Source organism: Magnolia sinica, chromosome 7, assembly GCF_029962835.1.
Source record: "Magnolia sinica isolate HGM2019 chromosome 7, MsV1, whole genome shotgun sequence".
Classification (NCBI taxonomy): domain Eukaryota; kingdom Viridiplantae; phylum Streptophyta; class Magnoliopsida; order Magnoliales; family Magnoliaceae; genus Magnolia; species Magnolia sinica.
In genome coordinates, this window is record NC_080579.1 from 88,515,187 (window position 1) to 88,532,671 (window position 17,485).

Genomic DNA, 17,485 nt, shown 5'->3' on the forward strand with positions numbered 1-17,485 from the left:
TGGGAACTGGAAACACCCCAGTATACTGTTCGACTGCAAATTCACACTTTATACTGTCGTTGGAAGCTTGTTTCGGATTATGAGTAACATGGATAATATAAGGAGTTGTATTCCGACACCTTCTGCTTACTATCATAGACTTGTGATTTTGTGTTTTATTATAGTTCTAGTGCTTGAGAAATTGCTGGTGATTCGAATGATGAGGTACCGATGCTATTGGATACTTGTTCTCAACTATCCAATGATTCCATGGATATCCCATTAAAAAGGTTTAACACTAAGCATACTACTTGAAGTGTGTCATGTGGGTCAATGGCCGCTAGGAATTCGATGGGGCCCTATGGAAGTGAAAATAGCACTCTATCTCATACTAGTCCTTTGAATGGCGGAAAACAGGCCCTGTCTATGCTTGTGAATGGTCCTTTATCTAGCCATATGAAGCCTGGGAACTTTTCTCAGCCTATGAATGGGACATTGGGTGGAAAAACAACGGCTGTCAAGGAATGTGTTATAGAAACGGGCCAAACGGACATTGGGTGGAAGAACAACAACTTTGTTGGAAAGAATGAGCATTTATTGAAGTCTGGGCAATTGGGTAGATGCAATGATCCTTTGTGCACCACATGCCCAACAAATTATGATTTCAAAGCAGCACATAAGAAATATAACAAGGCTTCAGCTTTTGAAACTAAGGTGATTTTCTTCCCTTTGCTGAGTGCGTTCTTCTTATTGAGTTGTTTATGCTTTTCAATATGCTGAGGTAGCGATTTTGATTCTTCAAAAGACATCAAACTGAGTGCTTTGTTAGAGATAGTTTGTTGTGATTAAATTCAATGTATCAATGTATATTAAGGGAACATATTGGGCAAGGGTGGAGGAACACTCAAACTCACACGATAAACATCCCCCCATGGGAGAATATATTCTGGTGGCATATTTGCTACTTTGGGGATTTGAACAATTGACCTTCCGCTTTGATACCATGTCAAACAACCACTTGCTCTAAAAACTTAAGCCGTTAGAGGATGGTGTATCAATTTATATCAAGGGACTTTAAACACTCCAACATTATGAAAATGCCAATATATATTTTTTACATCCTCCTAGCTGTATCTATGATACTACACATAAGACTACCCATTAAAGTATGCATTATATATTCAGTACGCAGTTACCCTTTTTGTACTCTCACAGATAAAATTCTCCATTTCCTAAATAATCCAGCACTATGAATGCATGTATTCCGCTTGTAACAGGGTACTTATATTTAGCTGTATAATGAAATATTTCAGGTATTGTTTTTAATCTGTAAGCATGCAAAAATTAATGAAATTATTACTTGTGATTTTTACAATACATGCAATATATTATGTGAGATTGAGAAATTTTTAGACTTTCATAAATGACTTTCTAGTAAAACAGGATTCAGTTAAGTATTTCCTACGAGTATCCCTAAGTATCCAATACCAATATCCATCTCATGTTGTTTCCACCACACTTTGTGAGCATATGCATTATTCTGGGCAGGTGTCTCGGCCGTTTATTTGTTGTGGCCGAAAACTCAGTCCAGTCTGTTCGCCTGGTGGGCTACACACGTACATTTAATGTGGAAAATTGGTCATGTTTTAAACTTTCCATTTCTTACAATACATAATATCCTGACTAGCCTGATTTTTGGGCGACAACACTACATAGTGGGCCCACCAAATGAATGACCCTGATCTCACTCATGCATGCTACATTGGCACATGTAAGGAGTAGAACTCTAAATCTCACTCTTTCAGGTAGCAATCACATTTTTCATCCTACTGATATTGGTTTTATCTTCACATATTCATGGAGTGGGCTTATACCTTCTGAGAATGTGTTTGATTATTTTATACAGTTACATAATGCACTTTATGGGGATGCCAAAGGCTGGGTGCAAAAATCATTTTCCTCTCTAAAAAGAAGTATTCCCGGCATCATGAATCCTCATACCAAGGTTGTTCAACAATGGAACATTTTTTTGGTCCTTTCTTGCTTGGTGGCGATTTTCATGGATCCATTGCTTTTCTTCCTATTGTCCGTGCAAGAGGTATAATTTTGTTCTCTTCCATGTTAGTGGCATACAATTCAGGTTGCATTTAAAAATTTCACACCTTTACCTTGAATAGATGATGAAACATTGTATTACTGGGTATGTGTATTTGTGCTTTTTACCTTTTTCAACAAAGTTTTGAATATTGGTATTGGAGGGCCGATCAGCCAGGCCAAAACATATAAGATACGGGTTGGGGGTTGGGTCTTCTTTAGTTCGGATCGGGTTTGGGTTGATCCTCAACCTGACTCAACCTGCCCAAGTTGCACCCCTAGTAGTGGGTTGCATCTCTATTAGAGAGGTGGCAACAAAAACTATTCACTCCATGAGATATTTTGGGACTAGCAGTCTGGATCACTAAACTCTAGGCCCACCTGTACAAATTGAATACTTGAGTCTGTTGTGCAAATCCTTGGGGCGAGTATCATATTTTTCTTCTGGTTTTTGGTTTAGACCCATGGAGTACCTGGAGGTTTAGCTGAAGTTTTATACATTCATATTCATTGCTGCATATAATGCATGATTACCATTGCTAGCTAGGATCCTTCAACGGCGACCTGGGCCCTGCCTGTTCATTTTGTGGGCCTTGAAATCAAGTCCAGGCTGGACCCACAGGTCAAAAGTTGAGGCCCGATCCAGCCCATAGCAGACTAGGCCCCAAAGCCCAACGGGCTATAGCACAGTCCATTTAGAGCACTACTCTGCTGCATGGATTTTTAGTTATATGCCCCTTTTCATCTTTAACTATTTAATTTCATTTTTACAACAGGAAAACAAGTGTATTCAGTTTAATTGGTCCTTTGCAAATGCAATTGTTGTTGTGAGAAGCTTTACTGATTTCATCTACCTACTTCACATGCTGCTACAGGTAAGCCACGGTCACTTATTATCATTTTTTTTTTTTTTTTTTTCGGAATTCATTAATGATTTAGGGGTCTAACTGAAGTTATGGCCCTTGATAGAGTGGAATAGTGGAACAAGATTCGTGTAGCTGACCCCAATTAATTGGGTTAATGCTTAGATGATGATGATGATGATTTGTGATTTTAGTGATGGAATTATCTTTATCATTTGTATTGTGACATTTTGGTTCCACCACTGTACTTGATTGCAAGTATGGAATCTGTAAAATGTACTGGTTTGGAAAAGTGGAAAACACCTCAAATGTGCCAAAGTTATTAGTTTGTTGAGATCCTAGTTGTTCATCAAGTGGACCCCACTATGCTTGTGGTGGTCTAATAACCGGCACAATCCAGTCATTTTTTTTTTTTAAAAAAAAGGCCTGTAACAGCCGTTATGGGTCCGTAACGGCCGTTATGGCCTGTAACGGCCGTTACAGTCACAGAATTCTGTAACGGCCGTTATAGTCACAGAATTCTGTAACGGCCATTTCGACCCCGTATCGCGTAATGGTGTCAACCGTTACTGTTACGTATCGGCCGATACGGCCGTATTGTAACGGATACAGGACACCTTGCTTCACAGCCTCTACTTGAAGTAATGCTACATTTCAGCTCCCTATGGGCTACACAAACACACCACAACTTGCATTGATGAAATTTGGATCTGAATTTTCTAATTCCAATTCATTATATATACAATGAAGATCTTATAAAAAAACATGCAATGACTTGTGGGCTCCAGTTTAGGTTGGCTTACTTTGCTCCTGAATCAAGAGTGGTGGGTGTCAGAGATTTAGTTGATCACCCGAAAAAAATTTCTCTTCATTACCTGTCTGGCTACTTTCTACTTGATATTTTTGTTGTATTACCACTAAATCAGGTACGGTTTTTTTCCTTGGGTAATACGGTCATATTTTCTATTAGGGCTTGTTTGGATTGATGGAACCAAGTTTTCTACCGTGGAAAAGAAATCATTTTCCATTGATGTGACATTTTCTGCCTTTGGTGACAATAAAATACGCTATGGAAAACAGGATTCATTTCCATGGTTTTCCTCCAAAAAAAAACTTTTTCATTTCCTCCAAAAAAATTGATAGTCCTCATTTCTACAATTTTTAAGAGACAAGTTTCACTTGTTGTTCATTGTCCTTTCTACATTTCCTTCGAATCAGGGAAACTACAACAAACAACCTTTTTAGGATTCTTTTATGCGGATGATGTTATCCATGGTATTTCTTAGATGTGATGTTTTCCTTTCCAAATCTACTTCTTGGATTCCACCAATTCAAACAAGCTCTTAGTTCCTTTATGCTTTATCCTGCTTTGTGGTTCACTAGTAAGTAATAATTATCTTTTTGTTTGATATAATGAATTTACTACATATGTGGAACATCTGAGCCATTCATCAGGTGGATCTCAGAGTTTAGAAGACCTGGTCTGAAAATCGGGCTGGTCAGCTCATCAGGTTGCCCATTATTGTTAGAAAGCAGTGGACGGTATAAAAAGGAACCAACTGTCTACATTAAGTGTGCACTTGCAGCATCTTTGATGAGTGGAACAACCTATTTTTGGACCGGGTCATCTCCAAGGTAGGTCCACTTACTGAGTAGTCGATTTTGAGAAAATGTCCTAATATTTTTCTTTGCTCTACTAACTTTTGTTATCCTTGGTATGAAGATCATGACATTGGTGGTCTTCCCCAAGTACTTGGGATCATCATCGGTGAATCGTACAGAGAATCTTATACTTGCTCCGGTTGTTCTCCAGTATATTCTAAGGATAATAAGATTTCTACCATTGATTGCGGGTCAATCTGCTAGTGGCTTCATATTCAAGTCAGCATTGATAAACGTTGTCATTAATCTTCTGATATTCGTAGTGGCCCCGCATGTCGTGGGATCGTTTTGGTATCGATTTGGAGTACAGGTTGGTGAAATCTTTCTGCAATATTAATACCTGGTTACTGCAGTTGAAGTGAGAATATGTTCCTCAATAGAGTGGATGGCAGAATGGGATTCGTGTAGCCAAACCCAAGTGGTTGGGATGAGGCTTAGATGATGATGACTAGCCAGTTCTTAGTTGCAGGATCCTTCTAACTTTCCTGCTTCTAGTGTGTGTGTGTGTGTGTTGGGGGGGGGGGGGGTGCGGATTTCGTCAAAATAAAATGACACTCTATCAAGACCTGCCTTTGTAAGTTCATTTGCCTTGGCATTAACTTTCCTAGGGACATGCTCAAATCTGAGTACTTGGTTCTGGCAAAGGTTCACAGCTTCCTTAAAAAAAAAGAAGTAATAGAACGCAAGATTTTATGTGGTTCATCATGAAAGTGACTATGACTAAGGGTGAAGATGCTAAGTAGAGTTGTGAACACTTCATATATAGTGTTAAAAAACCCTATTCAATAGGGAAAAGAAAGAAAGATTCTCAGTCAAACCCGAAAAAATGCAATACAAAAGTTTCACCCAAACAAGGAAACTATCTGGTTTTTACATGACGAAATCACCCCCAGGACCCTCTCCAGAAAAAGGTTATAAAGGGGAGCCCCCGTTGGGACAAAAAAAATGTAACATAGAATTTGAGGAACAATAACAGAAATGCATGCAATGTACGGTTCTTTTTTTTCTTTTTCTTTTTCATTCTCTGTGCCTATCTGTACTTTATAGTACTTTCTGTAATTATATTAATTGTATAGTTTCTAACAGAGTAATAAATCAATTTGGTATTATTGGGGTAGATATTAATGATGCAAAGAGACTTGTGCAATTATAATTTCCTTATGATCCCTTGGAACTGTTGAATTAGATACACTCCCATCAAAGCTCAGATTACACAGAATTTTCTCCTCTAAAATAGTTCATCTCATCACTGGGATGTGTTTTCAAATGGATGTGAAGAATGCCTTTCTTCATGGGGCCCTAATGAGCAATACAACATATCAAACCACTTCCATGCACTGGTTCGATGGTGTTTACCTGTATTTTCAGTTGAAGAATATGTTGAAGGGGAACATAACTTTTTGCATGAATCTTGTATCATTTTGTGTACATGGGTAATGAAAAATGTGTTTCTTCATACAAAATGCAATTTCCATGAGCTCTTGAAGGTGATGCACAAAATTCCACATTTATTTTGATTTGTCAGACTACTATCCTGTTTTTGTTTAGGTATATATTACAATCTGATTGCTTTGTTTCAGTATTTTATATCTTTGATTTTACAATATCGCTTTTCAACATTGATTAATTTGCTGTACGGTTTGCTGTTTGTTTTTGTTATTATGTATGCAGAAAGATAGATGTGATTTTAATGTTAACCTTTTGCAAACTCGTCTCAGAGGATATATCGGTGCCTTCGAGATGCCTGCTCCATAGATGATATTGAAGGTTGTAAAAGATTCTTAGACTGCAGGCATGGGGAAAATATCCGAGACTTCAATTCATCACATGCTTATGCTTGGATGTTGTGGCAAAACAGCACTACGACAAATGATTGCTTTGATACCGATCATGGTAGTTTCTCTTATGGAATTTATGAGCAAGTCGTTGTTGTTTCCACAGAGAAAAGTATTGTTACAAGATATATGTACTCTTTATTTTGGGGTTTCCAGGTACTCCTATACTTCCCACATCTGCCTTTCCTTTGGATCCTTTCTTCTTTAATACTTTGGTTGTAGTCTATGAAATTTTGGTTCTGTTAAATTAAGGAAACCAAGGTATTCAATAACAGTGTGGAAAGAAAATAATAATAATAATAATAATAACAGTGTGGAATGGCCAGCCTTGTGGCTGTTTGATACGGACCGTAATGGCCATTAAGGCCCTCTAATGATCAAATTTTTTTATAGGAAAGAATGTATCAGCCCCATATTGCCCCCATATTGGCTCATTATGGCCCGTTAAAGGCCTTTAAAAAAACTGGTGTTATGACATCATATCATGCAGCGGGCACCACTGCTACCGTTTGATAATGGCCGTTATGGCTGTAATGTAACCATTTTTTAATACCATGAAGGAAAATGTAAGTTTTTCTTATTGAGGTCCACGTGATTCATCCAATATCACTTTTTAAAATTGCGGAAAAGATCTAAGGCCCTATTTGGGAGCTTGGAAAATAAAAGGAGAGGAAGTGCCATTTTCATTTTAAGTTACTTTCCAAGTAAAATAATTTCACTTGTTTGAGAGTTTACAATATTTTCCTGGAAACTTTATTCTTTTCTATTTTTTGTTGTTTGGGACTTTTTCTTGGAATCAACATTGTAAACTGGTGGACTATGTAAACGGTTCCACATTGGAAAGCTAGGATGGGATGGTCCACCACCCCCCCTTACCACGTGGGAGTTGGGACCCATTACTTGCATTGGCCCAAATGGATTATGGACCCACCCCTCTTGGTGTGTTGCCCCCAGATCCCAACTGTTCAAATTTTGACATATTAGCAGTCATTGCATCGACCTTGATCCTAGCCTTCTAATACTTGACCATTTCCATATGTAATTAAGCCATAAAAATAAATTTCTAGAAGACCAAATGCAAAGTTTTCAATATCCTAACCAACCAATTTTGCTCATATCCTAACCATTGGATATTTAATCGTTTTCACCTGAATTGTGAAGAAGAACATTCCAATAGTACACATGCCATAAAAAGTTGGCCACTACGAAGAATCGAGTCTAAGATGTTGATTTCTCATGAATGTGTCCCACCTTCTAGGAAGGAGCCAACCACTGTCATTTTCACTGATTAAATAGAATAAAGTTCAACCCTCTCAACCATACGAAGAGGCAAGGGAGGGAAAAGTTCTGTGATGTGCAAAATGGCTTTTTTAGACCACTCTCCCCATAAATGTGCGGAAGGTAGTGATCTCCTTATAAGAGACCCTTTGCATTTTCAGTTCAAAGTTTCTGGGGAGGTATATTGTCAAAGATGAATCTTATTGTGTACTCAATCGTGCTAAGAAAATAGGAGATGACCTGTAGGATTTGGTTTTTGTGTTTGATGAAATCAGGACCCTTGCTTGCAGGCTAAACATTTTATTTAACCTTGTCTCTGTGTTGGGAACTTGGTTCACTTGCTCCAATGCTTTTGGCTCAATAAAGTTTCTGTTATCTTGTCACTAAAAAAATGTTTGGCTACCAAATGTGGTGGGACCATGCATCCATTGCCAAAAATGAGAATGAGATTACAATGTCCAATCCATTCTAGTTTTTGCCAATTTTGTGGGTGGGACCATTTAAAACATCTTTCCATTGTGTAGACACCCCACTCAATAGAGTGCTTAGGCTAATTAACCCATTCATCTTAGAGAGAGTCTTGCATTGTATCAAGGTGAAAAGTTAGCAGAATTTTTGCTAAGTTTGGAAGCCCAAACCTAATTTACTACCTCTCATTTTCAACAATTTCCCATTCTTCGTCATTTGTTGCCCTCAAGATAGTGCAATGATCGATTTCGTTATTTACCACACATCCTCACATAATGGTTTTATATAGAGATGGAGATGATGATCATATTTATTTAAAATAAAAGGATATCAAATAATAAAATTTTAGGAAAGGGGTAAACACTTACCTTGATGCAATTTTTCCATCTAAATTGGAGATCCGTCTGATGTCGCTCTAATACCACTGAAAAACGGCTCAAATGGATCTGACGGTCTTTACAATCTTGGCACCTTTACAAAAGCAGAAGATGGACTTTAAAAGGCCAAAGGTCCACCTAACTACTATGGGAGCAAAGAGGGTCTTATCACCCCTCTGATTTTATGGTTAAGATGGCCCTTTGATTATGATCAATGGGTTGAATCATCCAGGGGGCCGGCCAAATGGACAATGGGTACTAAAACTCTCCTTCTATATTTTCTCTCTAGGAGTATCGTTTCAAGAACTGGGGATAGTACGAGGGATCCCTGATGGGGTTTTCCTCCTCAGGTTAGAGGAGATGGGGTGCGGTTCAGATGCCACAAACAGTGGAATCACCGCGCTGCTCGACTAGTCGAGAGCACTGCTCGACCGGTCGAGTGAACAGTGCTTGACCAGTCGAGGGTCACTCGACTCAAAGTCCAACAAGCTCAGTGAACAGTGCTCGACCAGTCGAGTGAACAGTCTCGACCAGTCGAGGACTCTGCTCGACCAGTCGAGATTACGCAGATTTGAGTTTGAATCTTGCGTGGACTGCGGAAATCTGAGGCTCTTTCTCAAGGGGTGCGAAAGGGAGTTTCCTAAACTATAAATAGGGGTGCCTAGGGCCTTTCTAGGCAATGCAAGTAAGTTTCCTAAAGCTTTGCAAGGGTTTGCTAAAGGGTTTAGGGCTATTAAAGGTGAGAGAGAGAGAGAGAGAAATAGAGAGAGATGAAGCTTGTGGAAGGGAGGTTATGCTCGTAGAGGTGATCTACTGTGCACTCGACATCTTAGCGCTTCTACGTCCTCGTGATCGGTGAGATCTTTCTGTTTTTCTTTTATTTTCTTATTGTTTATCTACTCCTGCGTGCGTGAAGAAGGTTGTAACGTTCTACTTCATAGTGGATTGTTGATCTGGACGAGTTCCTGTGGTTTTTACCTCTTTGAGGGTTTTCCACGTAAAAATCTCTTGTGTGGTGTGGTTTATGCTTTGATTTATTTCATTGCTTTATTATCCCATAATTCTGGTTTGATTTGGGAGGCTAGATCCTAAGGTTTTGTGCAAGGCCCCTAACAAAGTGGTATTAGAGATAAGTTCATTGAATGGAGTGGGATCGGTTTTGAATTATGGAAGGTGGCTCATCAAGGATGATCAGCCTCAATGGTTCTAACTGGACCATATGGAAGGCTAAGATGGAGGACTTGCTTTATTGCAAGGACTTGTATTCTCCAATTCAAGGCATATCAGCAAAGTCAAAGGATATGACAGATGATGATTGGAAGAAATTGGACTGGAAGGCGGTGGGGTTTATTAGACAATAGTTGGACGATTCCGTATTCCACCATGTGTCTACGGAGACCTCAGCCGCTAGCCTATGGCTGAAATTACAAGGGCTGTATGAGAGGAAGACAACCGGCAATAAGATTTTCTTGATACGACGACTTGTGAATCTCAAGTTCAAAGATGGTGGTTCTGTGACCGAGCACATGAATGAGGTCAGCAATATATTGAACCAGCTCTCCGCTATGAAGATGGTCCTGGATGATGAATTACAGGCTTTGCTATTACTTAGCTCATTGCCTGATAGTTGGGAGACATTGGTGGTGTCTCTAAGTAACTCCACGCTAGATGGAAAGGTATCCATGGAACATGTAACTAACTGTCTCTTTAATGAGGAGACAAGGAGGAAGTCTCAGGGGTCTACTCAGCAAGAGGCCCTTGTGACATAGGAACGAGGGAGAGGAAAGAATAGGAAGGGCGGGAAGGCCCGAGATAAATCAAGAGGCAAGTCGAGTACTAGGAAGGATGTTGAATGCTGAAATTGTGGCAAGAAGGGCCACTATAAGCATGAATGTCGTAAGAATAAGAACGACAAGAAATGAAAAGGAAAGGAGAAGGAAGATGAATCAGATTCCACTGTGGTTGCTTTAGATGGCGACGCTGTAGTTATTCTTTCAGCAGATCATGATGTTTGTCTCACGGCTACGAGTCAGGACATCGACTGGGTGATTGACTCGGGAGCATCTTTTCATGCGACTCCACATAGGGACTTCTTCACAAGCTAAAAGTTAGGTGATTATGGGACCGTGAAGATGAGAAATTCTGGCATATCGAAGATCGTAGGGGTCGGTGATATTTGTGTGAAAACCGATATGGGCTGCACATTGGTTCTCAGGGATGTGACGCATATCCCAGACCTTCCTCAACTTAATGTCAACGGGAAGGTTGGATGATGATGGCTATGAAAGCCGAATTGTTGGTGGACGCTGGAAGCTCATCAAGGGTTTGTTGATCACAGTTAGAGGAAAGAAGTGTTGCACCCTTTACAAGGCAAGTGTCAGTGTGTGCAATGGTAGGTTGAACGCAGCGGAAGATTCAGCTATTGACATGTGGCAGAGGCGTCTAGGCCACATGTGTGAAAAAAGGCTTCAGGTACTAGCGAGGAAACGGCTCCTTCCAGACGTGACAGGTATACCTCTCAAAACCTGTATTGATTGTTTATCAGGGAAACAACATAGAGTTTCATTGTTAAAACTGCTTCTCATGTTAATAAAGTGCATGCATTAGATTTGATTTATTCTGATGTTTGTGGTCCTATGAGGACAAAAACCTTGGGTGGGGCATTGTATTTTGTCACTTTTATAGATGATGTATCTAGGAGGGTTTGAGTTTATGCTTTGAAATCCAAGGACGAGGTCTTTGGTGTGTTTAAATTATTTCATGCTATGGTCGAGAGAGAGACAGGTAGATCATTGAAATGCATCCGCACTGACAATGATGGTGAATACATTGGCGACTTTTATGAGTATTGTAAGTCCCTGGGTATACGGCATGAACAGACGGTTAGTAAGACCCCCCAGCATAATGGTGTGGCTAAGCGAATGAATCGCACCATTGTAGAGAATCAGATGCATGTTATCCCATGCGAAATTGCCCAAGACGTTCTGGGGAGAAGCAATGCACATAGCAGTGTATCTGATAAACAGGTCTCCATCAGCCCCGTTGAATGGAGAAGTGCCTGAGAAGGTGTGGACTGGACAGGATCCATCGTACAGTCATCTCAGGGTGTTTGGATGCAGGGCATCCGTTCACGTACTAAAGGATGAGAGGTCCAAGCTCAATATGAAGATCAGGTAGTGTGTGTTCTTGGGGTACGGTGATGAAAAGTTCGGTTACAGATTGTGGGATCCGACCGAGAAGAAGCTCGTCAGGAGCAGAGATGTGGTTTTCTTTGAAGATCAGTGTATAGAAGACATTGGTAAGCCAGAGAAGAACCAGCCTAGTTCAGGTGAGCTAGAGGACATGGATCCGATTATTCCTCCCGTGGTGCCTGATGACGGGGGAGTACAGCAAGGTGCAGAGGACGAGGGAGTTCCTTTAGAAGATGGACTAGGGGAGCAACCCCCACTTGATCCACCTATTGAGCTACAGGTGAGGAGGTCATCTAGGGATAGACAACCGTCCAAGAGGTACTCGCCACATGAGTACATTATGCTGACTGATGGGGGAGAGCCAGAAGATTATTCTGAGGCCTTAGCCGACGAGCACAAGGGGGAGTGGTTGAAAGTTATGCAAGAGGAGATGAATCCTTGCGTAAGAATCACACCTATGATATGGTGAAATTGCTTAAGGGCAAGAAAGCTTTGAGCAACAAGTGGGTGTTCAGAAAGAAGGTTGAGTAGAAGAATTCACAGACGAGGTTCAAGGCCAGACTTGTGGTGAAAGGGTTTGGTCAGAGGAAAAGTATAGACTTCGAGGAGATATTCTCACCAGTGGTGAAGATGACATCCATACGGGTGTTGCTTGGGTTAGCGGCTAGCATGGATCTGGAGATAGAGCAGTTAGATGTTAAAACTGCCTTCCTCTATGGTGACTTGAAAGAAGAGATCTACATGCACCAACCAGAGGGGTTCGAAGTCAAGGGCAAAGAGCATATGGTGTGTAGGCTGAGGAAGAGCTTGTATGGGCTGAAACAAGCTCCATGGCAATGGTACAAGAAGTTCGACTCGTTTATGTTGAAGCATGGGTATGACAGAACGGAGTCGGACCACTGTGTGTTCACGCACAAGTTCTCAGATGGTGATTTCTTAGTTCTGCTGTTATATATTGATGACATGCTCATCATGGGAAAAGACATCCAAAAGATTGACAGACTGAAACAGGAGTTAGGCAAGTCGTTTGTGATGAAAGACTTGGGCCCGGCTAAACAGATCCTAGGAATGGAGATAACTCGTGACAAAAGCAGCAAGAAGCTTTGGCTGTCACAAGAGCGATGTATTGAGAAAGTCCTAGAGCGGTTCAATATGAATGCAGCGAAGCCGGTCAGTACTCCACTGGATGGTTACTTCAGATGGAGCGACAGGCAGTGTCCCAAGACGAAGGCAGAGGTGGAAGAGATGCAGAAGATACCTTACGCATCAGCTGTAGAAAGTTTGATGTATGCTATGGTGTGTACACGCCCAGACATAGCATATGCGGTTGGTGTTGTCAGCCGGTATCTTGCCAATTCTGGCAAAGAGCATTGGGCAGTGGTGAAATGGATATTGCGGTATCTAAGAGGCTCATCCGGGTTGAGCCTATGCTATGGTAACGGAAAACTTGTGTTAGAGGGCTACACGGATGCAGATATGGCATGCGACATAGACTTCAGGAAGTCTACATTGGGGTTCATGTTCACGTTTGCAGGGGGAGCGATTTCTTGGCAGAACGAGCTACAAAAGGTCGTAGCATTGTCAATGACAAAGGCCGAGTACATTGCAGTCACAGAGACATGTGAAGAGATGCTTTGGATGAAGAGGTTCCTATAGGAATTTAGCCTGAAGCAGGAACAACACATGGTCTATTGCGATAGTCAAAGTGCTATACACTTGAGTAAGAATCTAAGTCAGCACTCCAAGTCAAAGCACATAGAGATTCGGTATCACTGGATCAGGGATACTTTGGAACAGAAGGTGTTACAGCTTGAGAAGGTCCACACGGACGATAATGGGTCAGACATGATGACCAAGGATTTGCTCAAGGGCGAGTTTGAGGTTTGTAGAAACCAGGCTGGCTTGAAAAAGGTGAATTCCTCCTGAGTCGGAAAGGGGAAGATTTAATGGGGTTTTCCTCCTTAAGTCAGAGATGATGTGGTGCGGTTCGGATGCCACAAACAGTGGAATCACCGCGCTGCTCGACCGGTCGAGTGAACAGTGCTCAACCAGTTGAGGGTCACTCGATTCAAAGTCCAGCGAGCTCAATGAACAGTGCTCGACCAGTCGAGGGCCCGGCTCGACCAGTCAAGTGAACAGTCTCGACCAGTCGAGGACTCTGCTCGACCAGTCGAGGTTACGCAGATTTGAGTCCGGATCTTGCGCGGACTGCGGAAATCTGAGGCCCTTTCGCAAGGGGTGCGAAAGGGAGTTTCCTAAACTATAAATAGGGGTGCCTAGGGCCTTTCTAGGCAATGCAAGAGGGTTTCTTAAAGCTTTGCAAGGGTTTGCTAAAGGGTTTAGGGTTATTAAAGGTGTGTGTGAGAGAGAGAGAGAAAGAGAGAGAGGAAGCTTGTGGAAGGGAGGTTATGCTCGTAGAGGTGATCTACTGTGCACTCGACATCTCAGCGCTTCTACGTCATCGTGATCGGTGAGATCTCTCTGTTTTTCTTTTATTCTCTTATTGTTTATCCACTCATGCGTGAGTGAAGAAGGTTATAACGTTCTACTACTTCATAGTGGATTGTTGATCTGGACGAGGTCCTGTGGTTTTTACCTCTTTGAGGGTTTTCCACGTAAAAATCTCTTGTGTGGGGTGGTTTATGCTTTGATTTATTTCATTGCTTTATTATCCCATAATTCTGGTTTGATTTGGGAGGCTAGATCCTAAGGTTTTGTGCAAGGCCCCCAACAATCCCTCCCTTTTTTTTATAAGAGAGATCGAGGAGTTTGGATGAGGGAAGAGTCATCCTATCTGAACCAATCTCAACCTACCCCTGTTTTGAAATTGAATTTTAATCTTGAATTTAAAACTCAAATTCAAAATCTTGGAGGGAATTTTGAGAGAATGGTTGGAATGAAAAACTTGTGGGACCCACCCACCAGAGTTCGAAATATCGGTATCGTGTTACGTATCGCATTCTTGGGACACGGATACATATCGGTTATCACATGTGATATATCGGTTGTATCGTGTAATGTATTGCTGTTGTTGGAAACATGGGGAAACATTGGGAATTTGGTTGAATTTTTCGATGAAACTTCGGTGATTGTTAAAAAAGACATCAATACACACTTATAAATCAAAACATTACAAAAAACAAGTACACATAATATGTTTTCTTTGTATGGGGTCCTAGTATATGCGTTGTCTAACTAAATTGATGCAAGCATATTCAATGTCTATTCATATAATTTATAAATGTAAGAAGACGTGTGGAAACACAAGCGATACATTCAAAAGCAAAAGAAGAATCACTAGATTAGGTTACAGACATGTTTGATGTGATGTTTGAACACGAAGATTGCAAACGATTTGCGAGAAATTGGGAAATTTTGATTTATTTTTTTTTTTCAATTTTTCGCAACTTGGCCCATCTCCTTCAAATCTCGAAATTGAAGCTCCCAATCCATGATTTTCATGCAAAACATGAAAAATCATGAATTTGTAACAATTTGACATTAATTTAACGTGATTTACAGAAAATAAGTGCATCGAAATTTGAAAATGCTCCCTAGATCGAACATGTGGGATATATCGCACTACTTGTGCATTTCGCATCGCACTGGTGGGATACAAGATATATCATGGGATATATCGGCCGATACCGTCGATATTTAAAACAGTGCCACCCACTAGTGGTTGCCCACAAGTGGGCCTCATGGGTCCATATCCAACAAATATTCTCCCACAACCCAAAAAGAAAGTTGGTAGGAACTATGAGCATTTGAAATTCAAATTTTCCCTCTTTTCACATTGTGTGCAAACAACTTTTTAGCTTACCTTTAATATTGTTGTCCATGTCATATTTTTAATTCGATTTGGCATATTCCAAGAGCGGATTTGCAAACTATCTTTGTTATTTGTTTTTCCTCGGGAAGAGAAATCCCTTCTTTCGTGAAGACATACTAAGTACTTTCTTCCACCATGACTATACTATGGAATTTGTCGATATAAAATTTTTCCCTTCGTTTTAATGTATCTTTGATGTTGAGTCATTCATAGCAACTTTATGGCTTCATAATGTTATTTTTATATAAATGCCTTTAGATTTCTGATTTTATTTTATTTTATTTTATTTTTTAAAAGTAGGTCATCAAAACTCTTAATGACATTCTGTTTTCATGATGATGGTAATGCCATAGCAAATCAGCACTCTAGCAGGAAACCAAGTGCCCAGCACCTTTCTTGGGGAAGTTGTATTCACTATGTTCATTATTGGACTGGGCCTGTTTCTTTTTGCTTGGGTCATTGGAAATATGCAGACTTTTTTACAATCACTTGGACAGAGGTACAAAAGTTATTCACCAAGAATTTCATGTTGTTGTTCCTCTCTTTAATTGTTCAATCATTAATTATAGCTATGCCAAGCCCACATGCAGCCTCACATGCCAAACCAGCATGCATGTGTGACATCAGATATGTTTCATCAGATGGGTCGTGCTGTGTGGTTGACCTGGCCCAAAACCAAAATTCAGGCAGTTGACTTATCATGTGGGCCACACATATGAATAAAAACTGCATGATGTTTCTGACCACTACATGTCCAATGGTCTCAAATATATAATCTATCACTAAGAGTATGCACTTTTTCTTTGGTTTTATTTTCTTCTTCTTCTTCTTCTTATTATTATTATTTAATTTGGACCTCTATATTTGGTGCTTGCTCTCATTTGTTTCTAAAGGACACTAGAAATGCATCTAAGGTGTCGTGATGTTGAAAAGTGGATGAGCCATCGACAGTTGCCAGAAGACTTGAGAAGGTACCACTTTTTCCTTCTGTATATCAAAACTTGGGTTTCTAAATTTCATTGAATTTTTCTTTCTCAAGGTTTCCCTATTGTATATTTTGCTAAAATTTAATCTACAAGGATTACTTTGTTTGTCATGAATATCAATGTTAGAGATGTAACACCTCAATATTTTACTATACCATTTTTTGCTTCTGTATATATATATATATATATATATATTTTTTCTTTTTTTTTTTTGGGTTCCATTTTGTGTATGATGTCATACAACTATGGTGCTAACCAATTTTGAGGTCATGTAGGCAAGTAAGACTATCTGAAATTTTTAACTGGGTCGCCCATCGTGGTGTAAATGAAGAAGCGCTAATGGAGAATTTACCAGAGGATCTGCAGAAAGACATACGCCGCCACCTCTTTAAATTTCTCAAGAAAGTGAGCATTCAAACTTCTTGTTGCAGCTTTTATTATCCTCATAGCAACAAAAGAGATGTTGTTCTCAAAGTTCCACCAAGTTTTCATGCGACCACATGTGCATGGGGCATCCAGTCCATGCATTATGTAGGTGTTAAGGCGTAGACGACCTTGTTTAAAGATTGTGTGCATCCATTCACCATGTAACCCCCACGTTTTTGAAAACAACAAATGATCTAAAAGAAATTGTTAATGGTCCACATTCATTGCATATATCCTGCAAAACTGCTGAGTGGCCAGCCTAACTTTTGAGCCAGTTCATCTACATAGAGGGTTCCACTTGATGCATGGGAAGATGCTGTTTGGAGGTACATATGAACTTACCAAAACTCTGTTTTTCTAGTTCTGTAGCTCCATACCGAAGTACCAACAAAGAATCATACACCGCCATCTCTTTAAATTTTTCAAGAAAGGGAACTTTAGAGCATGCTGTTGCGAATCTGTTGGTTTTGCATGGTTTGTCATTCTTGATGACT

General features: G+C 40.2%; 1 protein-coding gene across 3 annotated transcripts in view; it reads left to right on the plus strand.

The window, feature by feature from the left end:
* LOC131251635 (probable cyclic nucleotide-gated ion channel 20, chloroplastic) overlaps window positions 1-17,485 on the plus strand; it is a 95,103-nt gene that overhangs the window by 53,847 nt on the left and 23,771 nt on the right. Inside the window, exons 2-10 of one of the 3 annotated variants that reach the window (XM_058252481.1) lie at window positions 165-693; window positions 1,886-2,077; window positions 2,850-2,948; window positions 3,725-3,862; window positions 4,660-4,908; window positions 6,317-6,589; window positions 15,933-16,078; window positions 16,473-16,550; window positions 16,841-16,970. In XM_058252481.1, coding sequence (XP_058108464.1) covers window positions 313-693; window positions 1,886-2,077; window positions 2,850-2,948; window positions 3,725-3,862; window positions 4,660-4,908; window positions 6,317-6,589; window positions 15,933-16,078; window positions 16,473-16,550; window positions 16,841-16,970 — 1,686 coding nt within the window. In that variant the 5' untranslated portion in view covers window positions 165-312. The remainder of the gene's footprint in view (window positions 1-164; window positions 694-1,885; window positions 2,078-2,849; window positions 2,949-3,724; window positions 3,863-4,659; window positions 4,909-6,316; window positions 6,590-15,932; window positions 16,079-16,472; window positions 16,551-16,840; window positions 16,971-17,485) is intronic. The other 2 variants (XM_058252482.1, XM_058252480.1) reach the window with 2 other exon arrangements.